The sequence below is a fragment of the Hylaeus anthracinus genome, unplaced genomic scaffold (genome assembly GCF_026225885.1).
Source record: "Hylaeus anthracinus isolate JK02 unplaced genomic scaffold, UHH_iyHylAnth1.0_haploid 3, whole genome shotgun sequence".
Taxonomy (NCBI): Eukaryota; Metazoa; Arthropoda; class Insecta; order Hymenoptera; family Colletidae; genus Hylaeus; species Hylaeus anthracinus.
Window position 1 is genome coordinate 2,001,913 of NW_026535284.1, and position 18,167 is coordinate 2,020,079.

The 18,167-nt window shown below is 36.7% G+C and overlaps 2 protein-coding genes across 4 annotated transcripts in view; one reads left to right on the plus strand and one right to left on the minus strand.

Moving 5' to 3' along the window:
- LOC128894245 (uncharacterized) overlaps positions 1 to 2,383 on the plus strand; it is a 34,400-nt gene extending 32,017 nt beyond the window's left edge. The window contains exon 9 of the mRNA XM_054155887.1: positions 992 to 2,383. Within this exon, the coding sequence (XP_054011862.1) occupies positions 992 to 1,369 (378 nt within the window). The 3' untranslated portion in view covers positions 1,370 to 2,383. The remainder of the gene's footprint in view (positions 1 to 991) is intronic.
- LOC128894199 (uncharacterized) overlaps positions 1 to 18,167 on the minus strand; it is a 294,902-nt gene that overhangs the window by 138,900 nt on the left and 137,835 nt on the right. For all 3 annotated transcript variants that reach the window (XM_054155770.1, XM_054155772.1, XM_054155769.1), the window contains exons 5-9: positions 14,731 to 15,113; positions 6,964 to 6,990; positions 5,379 to 5,550; positions 5,069 to 5,267; positions 3,030 to 3,231 (exon numbers count right to left, since the gene is read on the minus strand). In XM_054155770.1, coding sequence (XP_054011745.1) covers positions 3,030 to 3,231; positions 5,069 to 5,267; positions 5,379 to 5,550; positions 6,964 to 6,990; positions 14,731 to 15,113 — 983 coding nt within the window. The remainder of the gene's footprint in view (positions 1 to 3,029; positions 3,232 to 5,068; positions 5,268 to 5,378; positions 5,551 to 6,963; positions 6,991 to 14,730; positions 15,114 to 18,167) is intronic.

Sequence of the window (18,167 nt, forward strand, 5' to 3'; positions counted from 1 at the left end):
ATTTACTTTTGTCTAAACGTCATAATTTGGGGATTCTTGGGCCACTGACGATTGATGAAAGGGATATTTTTAGTGTTAACACTTTAACTACCGGTGTATTTAGAAAGACTAAAACTCAAAAGATTTTCTACATTAATATACAGAGTGATTTACGTAACTCACTCACCTCGATTAGCTTTTGAGGTATACATTTAATGAAAAAATGTTATATACATAAGTATACAAAAAGGAAACTTGATGTATAGATTTTTTCATAACATGCATATCTTAGATATTAATCGGAGCAAGAAAGTTTCATGAACCATCCTATACATACATTTATTTAGACTGATATTATTTTCTACACATTCTTAGTAGGAACACTACCGCTCAAAAGTATCCAGACACTTGCGAAATACATATGAATTAGCATTGCATAAAAGTTATTTAAGTACCTAAAGTAGTGACAAAAATCGATTTTTATTAGTTTCGTACGAACTTACCAATACTACACTAAAATTAAATACTTGCATAGAGATGAAACAAAGTAGATCTTGAGATTCTTTTAAGCATCGAGACCGTTTCATTAAATTTTGTATTTCTAGGCAAGAATTTTATTTCTCCATACTCATTATATAATTTGTACACAAAAATTAATTCTATTATGATATTATACCTGAAGAAAGATAACAATACTAATTACAATTGAGATAAGCGTTCTAAATACCTCTCGTACAAAGTTAAATTATGTTTTAGAGAACAGAAGCAAGTGTCCAGATACTTTTGAGTGATAGTGTAATAAACAGCCTTATCTATTTTCTCAAATTAGGATGAGCACTGTAACACGTTGACAAAGTGTTAACTACTAGTGCTACGAGATGTTCACGATTATCAAATGAAAGATATAAGGGAGGGAAAGGCGAAAGAAAGAATTTGCCCAAATTTGAATGAAACGAAAAGCGAGTTCAATATCGGAACATTTTTAAAACTTCTAACATACGCGTATTTCCAGGTGACATTCGTGCCACACACGGAACTCGAGGAATTCGAGGCGAAGAAGTTGCAGAAACGAGATTCTACTAAAAAGAAGAGAGGATTGGTGCAGCTGGGCGATGGACTGATCGTGGATGACGGTTACATCCCCCAAGGTCTGGACAACGAGTACTTCGCGGGATTGACGAACTTCGGTCTTCAGCTGCCCAAGTACGAAAACAAGGACGACGAAAGGGAACCGGCGGAGGCCGAGGTCAAGATGGTAATGGATATCTGCGATGGGTGTGCCCCGGAGCCCTTTGAAAAGGCATTGATCATGGCGTGGAGGTCGGTTCCTAAGAAATTGTACTCCGGTGCTCTGCATCTTCCAGCTTTGCAGTCGTGCAAGGCGTTTTAAGCGCGATCAACCGATTGAAAGAGAAGACCCGTATCACAGTTTCCGCAAGCTTCGCTCGCCATCGATCCCAATGATTTACATTCATCGCCGGGTCACGACTGTCGATGTCTATCGCTGACACTGGATCCCTCCTACGTGCTGTGAACTCGTGGCCAGCGAATTTTGAACGTTAGCTCGATTACGCGATTACTTGCGAGCCAGAATCGGGGTCGATTACACGGACAAGCTCCGATTAGAAACGTATTTATTTACATAGGGTAGGTCTGTCGTTAAGTTAGGACTAGCGATGGGACGGATCTGATGACATACTCGTTAACATCGATACGTATCAATTTACAAACGTAGACGCGAACAGATATCGAAATAAGTAGTCATTGATGTTAGTAGAACTTGTACTTGTTTGTATTTCTTGTGGTATCGCCGAGCGTCTAATAAGACAACGATATAGCTGGTCTAGTATCTCGGTTGGAAGTTATTTCCAAGGAAAGAAAATTAATTTAATTTGTAAATTAATAGTCCCATTACTAGTTAAGATAACGCGGATAGCCGAGGCTGAATTAAGGACTGGACTTTAAGGGCTACAGACGCCTAGAAGCCGTTGTTAATTAAAGAGATTAAGAGTCCAATGATTTTAAGTATAAGCACGAAATGTAGCAAGCTTCCAGTATCTACAACCTTGCAGGAAAGAATGGATTAGCTTCTTCACTACCTAATGTTGAAATAACAATATGGATTTATTTGTGTTTAATGATAAATAATGGAGAATAATTTGGCTATAGCCGACACAAGCAGTAGAGATTTAATTTAAAGCAAAGTCTCTCTTGGAAATCTGTCTCATTAAGTTTAATTTCTATTATCATCTTTGTTCTCCATAAGTAGTCTCCTGATCTTTTATTGTTTTACTATTTGAGACGTTGAGACACAGAACGTAAACTTCCCAATATTAATTGAATCGATAATAAGGTAGAATCTCTGTCAGTGTTATCTGCCTGAACCGTAGATCAACCATCCTCAAATTAAGAGTAGGTTCTCCAAGACGAAACATTTATAGAGATCCACAATGCCACAATAATGTCTAAGCATACTTGTTCCTACGATAATTGAAGAAGATGTTCTCAACAACTCACAATGTTTCTATATATAACAACATACACGTTACTCGTGTTTCGATGAAATTGTCTACTTGAATTTCAATTGTTATTAATAGACTGCAGATGTTTATGCATTCATGGCAATTGGAGTTATGGGTAAATCTATGAGAATACGCATAAATGCAAAAATATATAAAACATCGACAACAATATGCATGTTATACAGTTTAGAAGATAGTTTATACTTTCATTTCAATTTCGACTCTTTTTCTGTGAAAGTATGAATTTACATAAATATCCGCAGTCTAGTTATCAGCTTCGTGAAAATCAGTTTAATTGTTCTGTAACTGTTTCATGCCTATGGAAGTACTATTACGAGGTCGTACTGTAGCTCAAAGGTCTGGGAATTCTTAATCGAGCGCTGTGGACAACGAATGTTTTGCGTTCGGTGAATTACGTTTGTATACGAGATGTGCTTCGAGTAACAGTATTATGTATTTCAAAATCGATGCAGGAAGCAACGAATGTACGTCGTCGAATAAAGTTTACAAATACATTATAAAACTCACCTTGCTCTTGTGAATGTGCTGATGCTGGTACTCGCTGTCGAACTCAGGCTCGCTGAAATAGCTCTGGTCTTCCCAATGAGGAGGTAATCCCAATGGTGCATTCCCGGGTATTCCTCCCAAAGGTCCTGGCATTCCCGTGACACCGTCGGTGCTCTCGAAGAGTCTCAAGACGCTGCGGTCTCGGATGTCTCTCAGATGAGATCTGAAACGAAAATGATATATCTTTGTCAACGTGTCATTTCTAAAGAGTCAAGATTACAATTTACATGGTAATTTATTTATGGTATTTATTGAACAATTAATTTCTTAATCTAAGGAACAGTGTATCCTTTCTTTGCCTGTGAGTTCAAATAATTTCAATGGAGCGAATCGTTCTTTGGTGTGTAAGCAAAACTCAATTAACTTGTATATTCATATTGTTTGTAATTTCTTTTTATTATGATGTGCGTTTCAATTTGCGTTAATACGAGGAATGTGGACTATCTCTGCAATGTCTTGTATCGTGTTACATGGATTTCGTTTAATCAGCGTTTCGATTCGGTCATCACCAACGACTGCAGGATTATCAGAACGTTCTGTCTTCCAGATAAAAATTGCCACTTTTAAACGGAGAAAACTACTACGGACAGTACTCTCAGCTCACAATAATAGACAATCTAATTCTTAGATGTTGATGTTGTAACAGTAATGGAGCAAAATGAATCGTACACAATTCAATAATGTAACATTAGACATAAAATATTGTGTATGTATTACTTGTTAAAAAAACGAAAGAAACTTTTGGGACAACCTAATACGTGCGCGCGTTTAAACGTAACCTATTGAAAAACGCAGTGAACGTTTGTTCAAACCTAACACACAGAATTGAGTTTTGCTTAAGTATTTATTAAAGAGCAATTCACTCCTTTGGCATTACTTTACTGTATTCGTTTATTGTGAAGTATTTTATTTTAGTATTCAAATTGTAATTATCATTTAACGAGTAACGGAGAAATCTAAGCTCTTCAGGAAAACTGAAATTAATGTACGTTTAGATTTTAAATTATCGTTGTCCGTAAATATTATAGTGTGGAAAGAACGACTAAAATTGTTATTAAATATTCATAATTAAATTTTTCGATGACACATTACAGGGACTCAATATTTATAGATAATATGTTTGTATTCGTTCAATTTATAATGACATTCGACACAATGTCGCTATTATTTAATTTTCAAAATTTTTTACGCAATGACTATTATGCTTTCTTATGGACGTATGAAAGCAAATAAATTTACAAAAATCTGAGATAGACTGTACGTTTTACAATAAGATAGTTCATATATTTAATTATTAAAAAGCAGTTATCACCATCATTTTATTCAACGCTATTATTTATTTTACGGTTCGACTCTTCACTTTCAAGTCATCTTCTTTGTGTTGCAGTTACAATACAATTTACTAAATTAAAGTATAAAAGAACTGTCCTACAATTATTACAAACAACGTTGTAATTATACTTTTCTTTGCTATCTCTGAAAATAAAAAAGATTCTATACATTTAAAAATCATGATACTATTGATTCTAGTGGTACGTATGTATATTGTATGATATTGGGCAAATTACAATTGACACTCACAAGATCATATGTTAAAAAAAAATAAACAACATTTAGTTTGGGCCTAATTGTCTTCTTATCTGGCTACTGGCTTTGATTTACAGCAAACGCTAGTTTAATAGAATTAATTTCTAGAAGAGAAACGAATAGAGTTCAAATAGAGAATAGCCGAATCGAAAATACCACAAGTCAGACACGTGTTTATTGTTTATAGACCAAATTCCATACCACGAGTCTCACTCGTGGTTGTAGGCCAAAGGGTTAAGTAAATGTAGTAAATTCTATTGTAACATTCGTGAGTTGTCGAAAACGACTGCTCGACATAAAGTTGTAAAGTAAAATAAATGACAGAGTTTGAATTTTCGTCGATTTCCAATGAAATAATTCGTTCCTGAAGAGCCTAACAGAGGTTCGCGTTGCAACTGTAAGGTTAATGGTACCTGAGATCTTCGAGTTCGTAGAACATGTTCTTGCTGCTGTCGTGTATGTAAACCTTGACGTGAGGACTGTCTAGATATTCCATGGTAAGTTGCTTCGGGAAGCTTCTGACAAAGAGAGCCTTGACGGTGTCTATGCTTGTGATTTCGTTCGGTAGAAGCGCCCGCTTCGTCTCGTTCCTATACTGCAGGAACACTAGACCTAAGGAATCGTCCACAGAAACGCATCGTTTCGTCATGAATGTCCGATAAGGGCATGGAGCAGCGAGGCAGCAACATGACGCTCCTAATTCTATCGCGGGTCGTGAGTTACCTAATGGTCGCTCCAGAGTTTTGCTGGGTGTCCGTACGACGGGGAGGCTGCTTCTTTGTTTGCCACCCCGTCGGAATCCGGTGCTAGATGTCTCCACCTCGGACATGATACCCGGGTCATCATCGAACAACATCGTCGAAGAGGGAGGCGGGAAACCGCGCGGTAGAGGCGACTGAAAGTACAAATGATCGCAATAAACATTCAGCTCTCGAGTGCCCCCCGTTGATGCTTCCACGATGAATACTTTTCAATCGAATGAAAGGAGTCTATACCATTTGGATGAGCGCTTTTCGATATCTATGGGTATGGGCACAAAGGGGTGTTCGCGTATAAACAAACTATAAAACGTTAAGGCTCCTGGGCAGAGATTCGTATTGAAAATGAATTTTGACAGGGTGGAGCAATAACTTCATCCACCTTCGATATTACCAATATTTAGACTTTTATAAAAAAAAACTTGTTAGGATAAAGTTGCACTGTTTTGAGAGATAATGGTAAAACATAATTTTTTCCAGGGTCAATTTTTAATTATATTTCAAGGGGCATTAATGTTTATTTAAATGGAACGCTAAAATCTTCAAATTTGTATGTAAAGGCAACTATTAAGAGGATTTCAGAATGTTACGAGATCATTCAAGGTCACTGCAGACTAGAATTTAAATTTATCGTAGAAAATGTTTGAATTCGTTGACTGGTATGTATATAAATAATCTTACTGCATTGAGGAATCAGCATTTGCCAACCAAATGCTTCCATACATTCTCGGTAAGAGAGATTGAGTGACCTTGGACAACCTTGTACAGTACCATTTTAAAATTGTCTCGACATTTAATAAAATAAGTGGCTACGACATATAAATTTAAAAAACATTACGTTCAATTTAAAAATTATTGATGACCTTAAGATTTCATGAAAAAAATGATCTTGGAAAGAATTATGTTCTGCCATTATCCACGTCTCTCAGAATAGTGCAACTTTGTCCTAACAAGTTTTCTCACAAGACTATAAATAACGGAAATATTTAAATTAGACAAAGTTATTGCCTCACCCTGTATAATACAGCGAATAACGCGTTCAGAACAGAGGACATGAAATTTTATCTTCCCTCGGGACTATCTTCGTAAAATGAAGCTTACCTAAGGTAAATGAAATATAATTGTCATTTAATTGAAAAGGTGTTATAAATCTCTAAGGTGCGACGCAAAAGCCTATTAATCTCTCGAGGGACGACTTTTAAATGGATTTTTTGTTCCTTTAATGGAATATACACGAAGCCAAAGCAACCTTTATCTGTAAATTGATTCTGACGTACGAATATCCTGGGTCACTTTAATATTGTATATGTTTTAATTCTAAAAGGTATTGTGATCGTTGATCAGAAATAATGTTCATCATAAATCTCTGATCTTCTACAATATTTTCATACCCTGAAGATTCAGTAAGAGCTCATCCTTGTAGTAGACTCCCCTTGTAAGAGGAAAAAATTACAGCAACGACGAGAGACGATGAAAAATAGTCGCATGCTCTCGTGCGATTTGAAACAGTACAAGGCGTCGGAGAAAAGGAGAAGTATCGAAAAAATTACCTTTCTCTGGCGAGACTTGGTCCCCATCTGTTAGCGGCGGCGCGTACACGGAAACACACACACACAAGTAAACCAGTTAGATGTATATATGCATGGAACAGAAAAAAAAGGGATTTCGCTGGAAATGCACTCTCGTGAGGTAAGAGCGAAACGATGCGATCGCGGGCACGCGATCGATCGATTCCGGCAGCGGTCGACTGGTCCAATGGCGAACCCAGGATCGAGGGTGGTCGGAGTCCTGCAAAACTCTCTACACTAGGGGTGGGGAACTTGTGCCCTTTGGGCGTGTTTGATGTCTCCCTTTTTCATACATAGCAATTTACGTAATATTCTTTGTTTAAATATAATGCGTTCTCAGATAGCATCTATTTTAATTGATGAAATTTTAAGGATCTAAAAATGATACTTGGTTACGTATTTATAATTCTGTCACAATTGATTGGGCATACACCTTCGTTCATAAATATGTAGACACTTATTACCTTCAATGACTAATTAACACACACTGTAAATTATTACTATACAACTTTTGTTGCTGAATTCTATATTGGATGTGTATTTAACAACATTTAATACTATTATACGTTTCGAGTGCTATATTCAATTTTAGAGTGGAACTATAGGATCGTTTAGATAGAAAAGTTTAGAAAGAACGTTCAATATATCAAAGATATTTATGGAGAAATACTGCAAAATAAATTAGATAATATTACTTCGGATGTAATGAAGAAATTTATAGTATCCAAGTTTGATAAAAGAAATTTTAATAATATCTAGTTATCTCGATAGTTTGTTATCATTACTAATGTGATATTAAAGAAAAAGCTGTTAATAAAATATATTCGCTAATACAGCACAAACATATCGAAAGATACATTACATAATTAATATTAATAGATTCACAACTTTTATTTGATATTTACTTCTATTAGGGAAGTGTCCACATACTTCTGAGCGGGGGTGTAAACAGTGAAGCTTTATGAGATATTTTTGTAATAACATGTGAGCTTTCGATGTCGAAAAATTCTCCACCCCTCTTTTATGCGATCGCCAACTTTGTGCGATCGCAATGAATCCACGACGTCCATCTCTGTCCCCTAGGATGGAGTGAAAACGTCAACTTTTGATGATTCAATTGGAATAGTTGGGAAAAGACGTAAGTTAGGTGTGCTAAGAAATAATCCAAGATAAAAATTTTGTTCCTCTATGTTCGATGTCTATAGAGATTTGGAACTGAAGACGATGGAGACAAAGTATGTAATAGGTTGTTGCATATGAAATGTCCAATTATGCGATTTCAATAAGTTATCTTTATTGTACTACGTCATTATAGTGGCAGATAATACTTGTGATACGTTCAAGCTTAGGCATAACATCGACGAGGTAACTCAAAACGTAAATAAAACATGTGGAGAAGGCATTATTAAACAACGGAAAGCATGCCAATCTTCATTTTGACAATATAAGCTTCAAAAACGAACCGCGTCGACGCGGTTTTAATTAAATTAGACGCGATTAATTTAAAGAAATTAATCGAGTCTAATTTACATCAAACTATACGCGAGTTTGCAGGAAGTTTGGTTCTATATTATATTACAACTTTCCGAAATTTGTTAATTATTGAAGAAACGAAAAATTCTCCTAATGCGCATTCATCCTTCTTATTCACTGGATATTTCACCAACCGTCTACTACTTCGTCAAATATTTGGATGATTTTTTAAGGGACGAAGTGTCTAAAAATGAACATTTTTACAAAAATGGAATAAATGCACTCATATATCGTTGACAAAAATGCACTGAATCTGTTGATGCGTATTTTGACGAATAAAGTTAATTTGTAACGTAAATACAGATGTTTAAATTTTCTCTATAAAATCGGACGTTTCATATACAACAACCTAATAACATCTGAATTTTAAAGTAATACATATAAATCATGTAAAGCACCTCTAAAATAGTGTTTCTTAACATATTCTGAATCCTGCCCAATTTCAATGTTTCAATGTTTTTGATGTTCTCCTTAGTATAATACTCAACTATGTTTAAAAAAAGTACGAATAGGAACTCCAAATTCAAAAAATAGAGAACTAATAAAACCGTTTATAAATTGATTGTCTTCGACGAATACTTTTATATTACACCTTGTATGTCTTGTACAGGCAGTTTTCGACAACTATTCCATTTTGAAAGTCTAACAAAAACTGAAATTAACTCCACTATACAGTCCCTTCCCTCCTTACTTTGTAGGATTCATCAAAGTTGGCGGTCGCGTCATCACGGAACACGCGTGGCAGACACCTGGAACGATCTTGGTAACGTTTTATGAGTCGCGACGGACTCGCGAAGCCAAGAGGAGTAGAACGAGCAGAATAAAAAATTATGATAGGAGAAAAACGAGCAGAGGGGCGTGTCGGTGCACGATAATATATAGAACGGCCGAAGCCGCCACGTGTACGCGATAAAGCTGGGCACACAATAAGAAACGTACGCACGCGCAGGGGCTGACCTGATCCTACGAGAAGGATTCTCTGCGGTTAGCCGCAGGAAGAAAAAAATCAGACCGGAACCTCGGAACGTTGGTCTGCGTCAGAGATGGGACAAAATTTCATCTGAATAATAGGCGACTGATAGAAACCCTGTACAGCTATTTATTTGCAAGCTCCATTAAATTGAACAGCTATCTGGATAAGCTATCGTTCATTTAATCGGCCACTCCAGTGCGACGATTTCAAAATATTTCATTTCTACATATTTTGAAAATTAAGTATATTTTGAATATATTGTAAAAATTTTAGACTGCAATTCTAGGTATTAACAAAATTACAGTTGGAATCAGGCGAATCGTTCTTGAGCCTCGTTTTCAGGTATACGATGGGGATCGAATACATTTCTAACCGTTTTTTTTTTTTTATAAAACCACTTTTTCCCGGACAGTGAAGGTGATTTAAAGAAAACTATTTAATCAATCAGTCTACAATTCTTACACAATGTTCTATACAGTTACAGTTCGGGCCGAGACTGAAGTGACGTACTTCTTTCAATAATTGCTAGGTTTCTTAAAATGATTTATAACATAAAAAAAGGATTCAACAAACTCTTTTCAAGAATTCCACCATTTTGTTATTTTAATATGAAAATAATTAATTCCACTTCCGGTCAGAGCAACAAGCTGACAGAACAATAATTATTAAAAATTGTTTGTTTCATGTGCCGGAAACACCCGCGCCATGTACCTATTATTTTTTCTTTTTGAGGAAACAACTTCGATCGTGAAAAACATTAACAAGATATTGTAAAGTTGGCTAGACAATTTTTTTCGTATAGTATAAGATACAAATATTAACGTATAAAAATATGAAAAAAATTCTTGAAAAATGTATGAAACTTCGACCGTCAACCTACAGTGATCCCACTACAATATCATTCTATTCGTTCGTTGAGACCAGCCAATCTGGTTCGATTAATATAAAAACTTTATCATTGGTTGAATGCAACCATTTCCACCATTTTTTGGTAATCTTCTGATATGCGATAGTAAATCTACAATAATTAAAACATAAATAATCCATCTTCCAATAATTGCACGATTACGAAATGATTAAACATTTTTCTGACCGAGTAATAATAAAGTTTTAATGTCAAATCAAAAATCGCTTTGATCGAAATATATTAAAAGTTGAAAGTGTACAGTTTTTGCGACAGATAAAACTTCGAATTTATTTAGTACATAGTTTGTAATTATTATTAAACAAATAACGAACGAACAGTTGCGTATCTTCATTCGTTATTCCCATCTCTGGTCCGCACACATCCGTATTCTGCACGAATTTTTCGAGGTCGTAACACCAACTACGGATTACCTGGACGATTTCCGTGGTCTTGTTCAAATTAATGGCGTGAGATCGTGGCATCCAAAGAGTTAATATTTAAAAAATGATTAAAATGATACGTTCCGAGATATGTTAAAACAAACTTTTGTTTTATAATACAAGGGTCGACAGCTTGGCCCATTCGAAGGATTAACTAAATTATATCTAAAAAATATTGAAACGTTCAACGTATCTTTACTAAGAATAAGATCTTGGAAACTTTTCGACCTATAGTTATCAAAGTCTTTTCGCTGAATATGGATATGCATTAAAAATATGTATTGTATGTATATTCTACGAATATCGAATGGTTTCTTTTTGACGATGTCAATTGATCGCCAATACGAATTGCTGCCGCCAAATCGATTACCGCGAGCGTGCAGTTTGTCGACCACCGGCCGAGACCGTTTAATTCGAACCGTAACATTGTCATCGAACGCTGACGCAAGAGCCACCCCCGCCTCCAGTCGCGAATCAACCCCGATTCGCGAGACTCGAGTTCGACCACCTCCCGAAGGTGACGAGTAACGAGCTATCGGTGTACCTCCGCGAGACGGAGTATGGATGGGATGCGTGTCTGTGTCTAGAAATAGTCGACATTCGACGAAGCGTCTGGCTCTCGGGGCGTCGGCGTCGACAGGAGACGAGAACTCGAGAAACGAGGACGGTGTAGGTGGATGCGGGTTAATTAACCTCTTCCCTTCGTTACGCTCGGTTCTTGACCTCGGAATATCCGTTAAAGCCATTCACCGTCGCCGGATGCTTCGACGAAGATCGTCCCTTACGTAATCGGCGCACGCGATCCGCTAATTTGTATTACCGACGCGGAAGGGGGTAACGAGATTTACGACGACTTTCTCGTATCCCGCGGGACTCGAGCCACTTCCCTTCGATTCCCACGGCTCGTCGGGGTATATATACTTGCTTGAAATTCCATCGAAGGTCCGAACGTGCATTGCAGCCCCCGCGGTTCGACGAATGCGGGAGTACGAGACACGGGGAGAAGATTAAAGAAAAAAACGACGGGGAAAAGAGATACATCAAGGATAGCCGTAAGTAACGTCGTTTTTCTTCATATTTTACAAGCATTCCCATCTACTGAGAATCATTTAACTTATTCACCTACTTCTTTCTTTTTTTATCAGTTTCGAAGCAATTTTTCTTTTTTCTTTTTACCGACAATATACTTGACGTATACTTTTTATATTTGATACGTTTATTCACACATGTATTAAAAGATTTTATTGAATTTACGATTGACCTGGTCAATTTGTTACGAAGTTACGAATAATATTCCATGCTAAAGGGAATGGGTTCAAAATGTTGACACGATCGTGTCCGCCCTGATGCTCCGAATCAATCAAAACTGATTTTGTTCTCTTCATTATGAACGTGATTATAAGGCTTAAGGGGGTCCACCTATGTAAGATTTTCAAAAAATCAAAAGTTTTTTTCTACATATTTATCATCTAGGAGATATTACAATGACTGTCACAGAAGCATTTTATAAAATTCTGCTTAGTTCATTATTTTTCGGACCCCAAACGTGCCCGGCTCAGCGTCGTACTGCTTTTGTACGAAACTTTAAACGCGTTTTTCTCTAAACCACGTTTTTGGAAATGGCGAGCAGAATTGCGCAAAATCCATTACATGAATCGGGATCAAATTTTTTTTCAATGTCTACTAGCCATTAGATAGGGGAAAAGATATCTTAAAATATCTCTTTTTAGTTTATACGCCACCCTATTAACAATTTTCAAAATTTTGTGAATATCTTATCGCCAGTACCTTCAAAATGTAATTATAACGAAGGTGATATTTTACTTTCTTGTTTCAGATGATCAAGTACGATCAAATCCTGCTCGCCGAATGACTCTTCTACTTTTAAGTGGTCTCGTTAAAGCGCCGTCTAGGAATATCCACATATCGAAACATTGTGATAAAATCAAAAATTAATGTTGAAGCGTCGATCTGCCGAATAAAACAAAAAATTATCATAATTGCACTAGTACCTTTCCTACGAAAAATTCTTGAAAATTGCTTTGAAAATTAAACGTTACACAGGTGGACCACCTTAAAAGACACTTTAAACTTACAAGTCTTAGACGTTTTCACAAAATTTGGCACTTTAGTGGCTCGACAGCTATTAAAATTGCGTTTGAACATTATTCTACTTAAAACTCACTCTCATTTTGGAAAGAAGATTAAGTTTATCTAAGAAGTAGGCGACGATTGCCGATAACAAATGTGATAACGATGAAGATTATACACATTGTAAATAAAACTTGAATTAATCTCTACAATAAAAAAGCATTTTGTATGCTGTCAAAAAACGACATTGCTTATGGGTATCCTAATAAAAATACCGGAAGCAGAGTTTCGACGATGCGGGATCGTCCATTGCGCGATAAAGGGGTCATAATCGTAACAATCTATCGTAATATAAATTGAACGTCGAATAGCAACTGTAGTCGTACGCCAGATGGGATAGTGGGAACCAATGCGGCGTCGGTGTCGTACAACAGGTTGTAAAAGACTTCACGTATTTCAGAGTTACAGTAATCTCAGGATAACTGGGACGAAATTAGGGTCTCGGTGTTCCAGTTATCTTTAGAGAAGGTCGAGGTTTCGTTTCGTTCTATCGTTTCTTATCATTTTCTTTGCTTTTAACCTGATATCAAAGTTGGACGATGCGAATGCAGTTTGAAGAGGAAGGAATACACCGAGCAATAGCGAGCGCGAAAAAATTGTATCAGTTTCCCGAAGATTACTGTATCATTCGAATAATCGTATCAATGATGGTAAGAGTACTTGCTGGAACAAATAGAGCGATTTGAGTGCCAAGATTGTAGCACCCTTGACCGAAGAGTGACAACATCTTAGGACAAACTGAAAGGGATCAAGGCAAGCTACCAAAGACAGAAATATAGAAATAAACTTAATCCAAGTTTGATAAGCACAGTATTCACGTAAATAGGCCACTACTCCGTTGGGAAATCCCATTCAACGGCTTGTACGAAACAAGGATATCGCTTAACAGATCACTTGAAACTGACTTAAGTAGATCGCTATAGTAGATCGCGGGGAGAATACATTTATCAGTTCATATTTGAGAAGATCTTAATAGACCACTGAGAACTGAATTAAGTAAATCGCTATATTTGTTTCAATAACTGGACCATTTACGACTATGACCCCTAATATCGTGGATAAACTATGTTGAATGTTGTAAAACAAATTCACATCGAACAACCTATAAGCATTAATTCAAAATCCAAATCGTTTCTGATCTGAAATGGTGATCGCTTTACAATATTATCCCAAAGGAAACTGACTAGGAGATAAAAAAGTTTCAAAAACAACTGTTTCAAACTGTTATATAAATATTTCGATCGAAAGAGTTACAAGAACCGACAAGATGTTACGATACACCAGAACTCCGTTTATTCGAACCGAAAACGCCACTTACACGGTACTTGATTATTCGAACGCTTTGGTAAGCTCTTATCCAAATTCGGCTCACGTAACGTATCGCTTATGGGAATTTGCTCCATTTATATGAACTCCATTTACATCCAACCTGGTTCTTACGTTTCAAGAGCCGAAGAATAACACAACTCTTCTCAACCCTTGGGACCGACACACCAGATAAAAAACGTTTCGAATGTTTAGAAAACGCTTATAGGCTACCCAAGGCGAACTCGTGTTACTTTTGGGCAAGCACTCGTTGGCCAAATGTTCGTTTCATATCGTGTACCGATTGGAAATCAGTTTAGACGACACGTTTAAGGTGAACCCGACACAGAGAAGTCGAGAAGAAACAGCGTAACCAGACATAACGCAAACGTTAAGAGTCAATGTGTATGTATTTACATGTTGCGGTAGCAAAGATTCACCTCGAGATCCATGGTGGTGTGACGCGAGGGCGGTGTACCGTATTGGCCGTGCGGCGGCGGCAGATGATGGGGATGATGGGGATGAAGGGGGTGCAACTGTTGGGCTGCGTTGAACTGCTGATGATGCAGGGACGGCTGGTGATCGCCACCGAGGGTGTGCCTCCTCGGCTCGTCCCTCGATCGGCCGCCACCCCCAGACCCGCTTCTACCGACCGAACCTCCTCCGATGCTTCCGCTTCCGCCGCCTCCACCAACACCCAACACGCTTCCTCCTCCGACGCCCCCGCCGCTACCCACGCCGACGCCACCGCCACCGCCGCCGCCCCTCCTCCCGATCGGAATTTCGTTCGAGCCTGCCTCACCCTCCCCCCTGCCGGACCCACCTGAAACAAACAATACGATATCTCTTTTATTTATTTCTGCAGCCGTTGTTCGAAAGTACCAGAGAAAGGAGCCGGGAGCGGACGAGTTTGCTCCAGAAGGAAAACTCTACACGGAAAACCTGCTGATCAATAATGATCATAATAGCTTCATCAAACTGTTTAGGATTCCATCATATTTTGGAATTCAAGTCAATGAAAATGCGGACAGGGCAGCTAAATTGGCAACGTCAATGAACACCGTAAACATTCCTGCGATTCCATACACTGACTTATTCGAGAAGTTTAAAAGACAAGTTTAATTGTCAAAAATGTTTAAATGTTTAAAGAACATTTGAATTGTCAAAAGAAGATCGAATTGCTCGTAAATCTCGCAGATCGTCCTTAGAAGAAGCTGCACTTAAAGCAGAAGGTTCCGCGTACGAAGCTGGAATGACTGATTAGCGAAAAGTAAACAAAAATGTACGATAAGATAGAAGTATTACGTTTGTAAACTTTAAATGGGGTTTTCTCAGAATCGCATTTATCAAATCAGTTGGCACGATATCTTAAGTTCTATCTTACCAATCGTTTTGAAATTTTACGGAAATCTTTCTTATATTTATTAGGCGATAAAGTATCAAAATTTTCATTTTTCCAAATATTTTTAAGTTACAAACAAAAGTGATAGGTTTTTAGTCAAATTTTGATCACTAAACTTTATGTACATATCAGTAATTTTGTTAATTTTTATAAAAATTAAAATTTTCCTACATCTTCGCCTAGAGACCCTATTGCAGTTTATAATATTTTGGGTTTTTTTAGTTCATATAGTATTAAAAATAAACACAAAATCTTATACTAATCACTGGTTACTTCTGTTTACAGTGTTCTAACCCCTTAAGGGAAGAATTGCTTCTTGGGGAAAGAATCATATAGCATAACCCTTAAAGAACATTTATGCAAAATTTTAAGCTACAATTCATGAAACTACAACTCCTCCTTCCTTCTAAAAAAAATGTATGTAGGTATTTGAAACTTTCAGCGCGTTTTTCTCGAAACCGTATTTTCGAAGCTGATCAACAAAATGCTAAGAGAAATGATTCTGTTATCGTCTAACAAACAGATGAGATGATATATTATATAGTTTCTTTTTTATTGTTACAATTTTGTATTGTTCATTTGTCCAAGAACTCTTTTTAAAAAAAATAATGCACTTGGTTTCTTTTATCATAAGCTGTTAACGATATATAATGAAACTTTGGTTGAATTTTTAATTTCAATTTATGTGGACGGCAGATACGTCAACCAGTGACAAATATTTGTTGTCAACATTTATATCTTTAGGAGAATGTTTCCATAAAAATTGGTAGATCATACTAAAATAATAATAGAAGCGTGGGTAACATTTCAAATTAAAATCTTGCATACTTTTTTCTTGCAGCTTCGAACTTCGTTAAGAAAATATTGCTCCGACTATACTTTGTTTACGTTTTAAGCCTATGTTTACACCTACAACATAATGCTGACGTTCTTATTTCGATGATGCGAACGTCAATGGTTGCGTCTAATCATATCTAATGATAAGGAGGCACACCTACAAAAAATTACAAAAATAATCAACTTCAAAATATCATATAGATAGCATTAATCTTGCACCGAAAATAGCACAACTAGCAAAAGTTAAAAAATTATTGACTTTAAAATATCATGTACACGTCTATACTTTTCAACCCTTCGATTCAACCATTTATCAGGAGAAGAAGGAAACACCTCTACCGAAGATCACAGAATTACTGACATCAAAATATCACGTGCACATATATTACCATCAGGTTTGAAAGGGTTAGGTGAGTACGTCGGATCGCGTGACGAGGATCCGACAGGGAACCGCCCTCCAAGGGGATCAACCCATTTGGCAGAAAGTTGCGCCAAATCTCGGTCGAGAATAACGGGTTCGCGGAAGTGGCCGGAAATAGTTTCGAGAGCAGCACGTGCGATCGCCAGGCGCCAAGAGATTCACATTCGTCGTTCCGTCGAGTCAGAAACCATCCCTGGAGGAAGGTCCAAGGTTTCTATTTACCGGAACCGAAGCTCTTCCTCCCCGGAAGTCGGGGCTATATCCTTTCGCTTTGATGCTCGGTGACGCGACCAAAGACACCGTAACTGTGAATACACGGTGCTCGAAGTGTTCCCGTGACGTTGTACATGAAATTTAGCAGCGTAGGTAGATAATGTGCTACCGATTGTAGCACACGAAAGTTGTTCAAAGTAATTAAACATAATTGACAGACAGTAATTATTACTTTCAACAATTACTTGGAAGTAATTAAAAAAGTTGTTATAATTACTTTTTAATTACTTTCTGGGTAATTATAAGTAATTGTTAAAAAGTAATTGTTAAAAAGTAATTGAATTACTCAGTAATTAAGAATAAGGTATTGTGTAATTACTAAAAACAAAGTAATCAAGAATTATTTAAATAATTACTTTCTAATTCAAAATTAATTATTCCAAATTGTAATAAATACAAAAGTAAATTATTACTTTACAGCTCTGGCTCGAACTTGCTTACACACTAAATATACAGGGTGTCCCAAAAATGTTGGAGTTCCTTGAAAGAGGTCTAAAGATTCCACAATTTTTGTGGATGTGCCTAACGTAGATAGAGGCCCATTAGATGGAAATAACATTTTGGGGATCGTATTAGATTGGCTACCTATGAGCGCTCTTCAAATAACTACTATAACATTTACCGAAACAATTCCACGGATTAACCTAAGTCTGTGTGAGATTGCAGGAAAATTATTCTTATTTGGGGGTCAAGGATTTAAGAAGTGTTCCCGTGAATAGTTCAAAATACAATGTAAAACAAAAAGATGTGCCTGTAAAAAAAGTAACATACTTTGTAACTCGAGATGCCACAAATCAACAACGTGTTTTAATAAAAATGAATGAACATTATTATTTATTAATTATATTCACTAAGAATATCCTTTTTGTTTTTAAAAATAGCAGCTTAAGTAGCTATTTCTTTTGCTAATTAGTATCGATTAAATAATTTATGTTTCTATGACT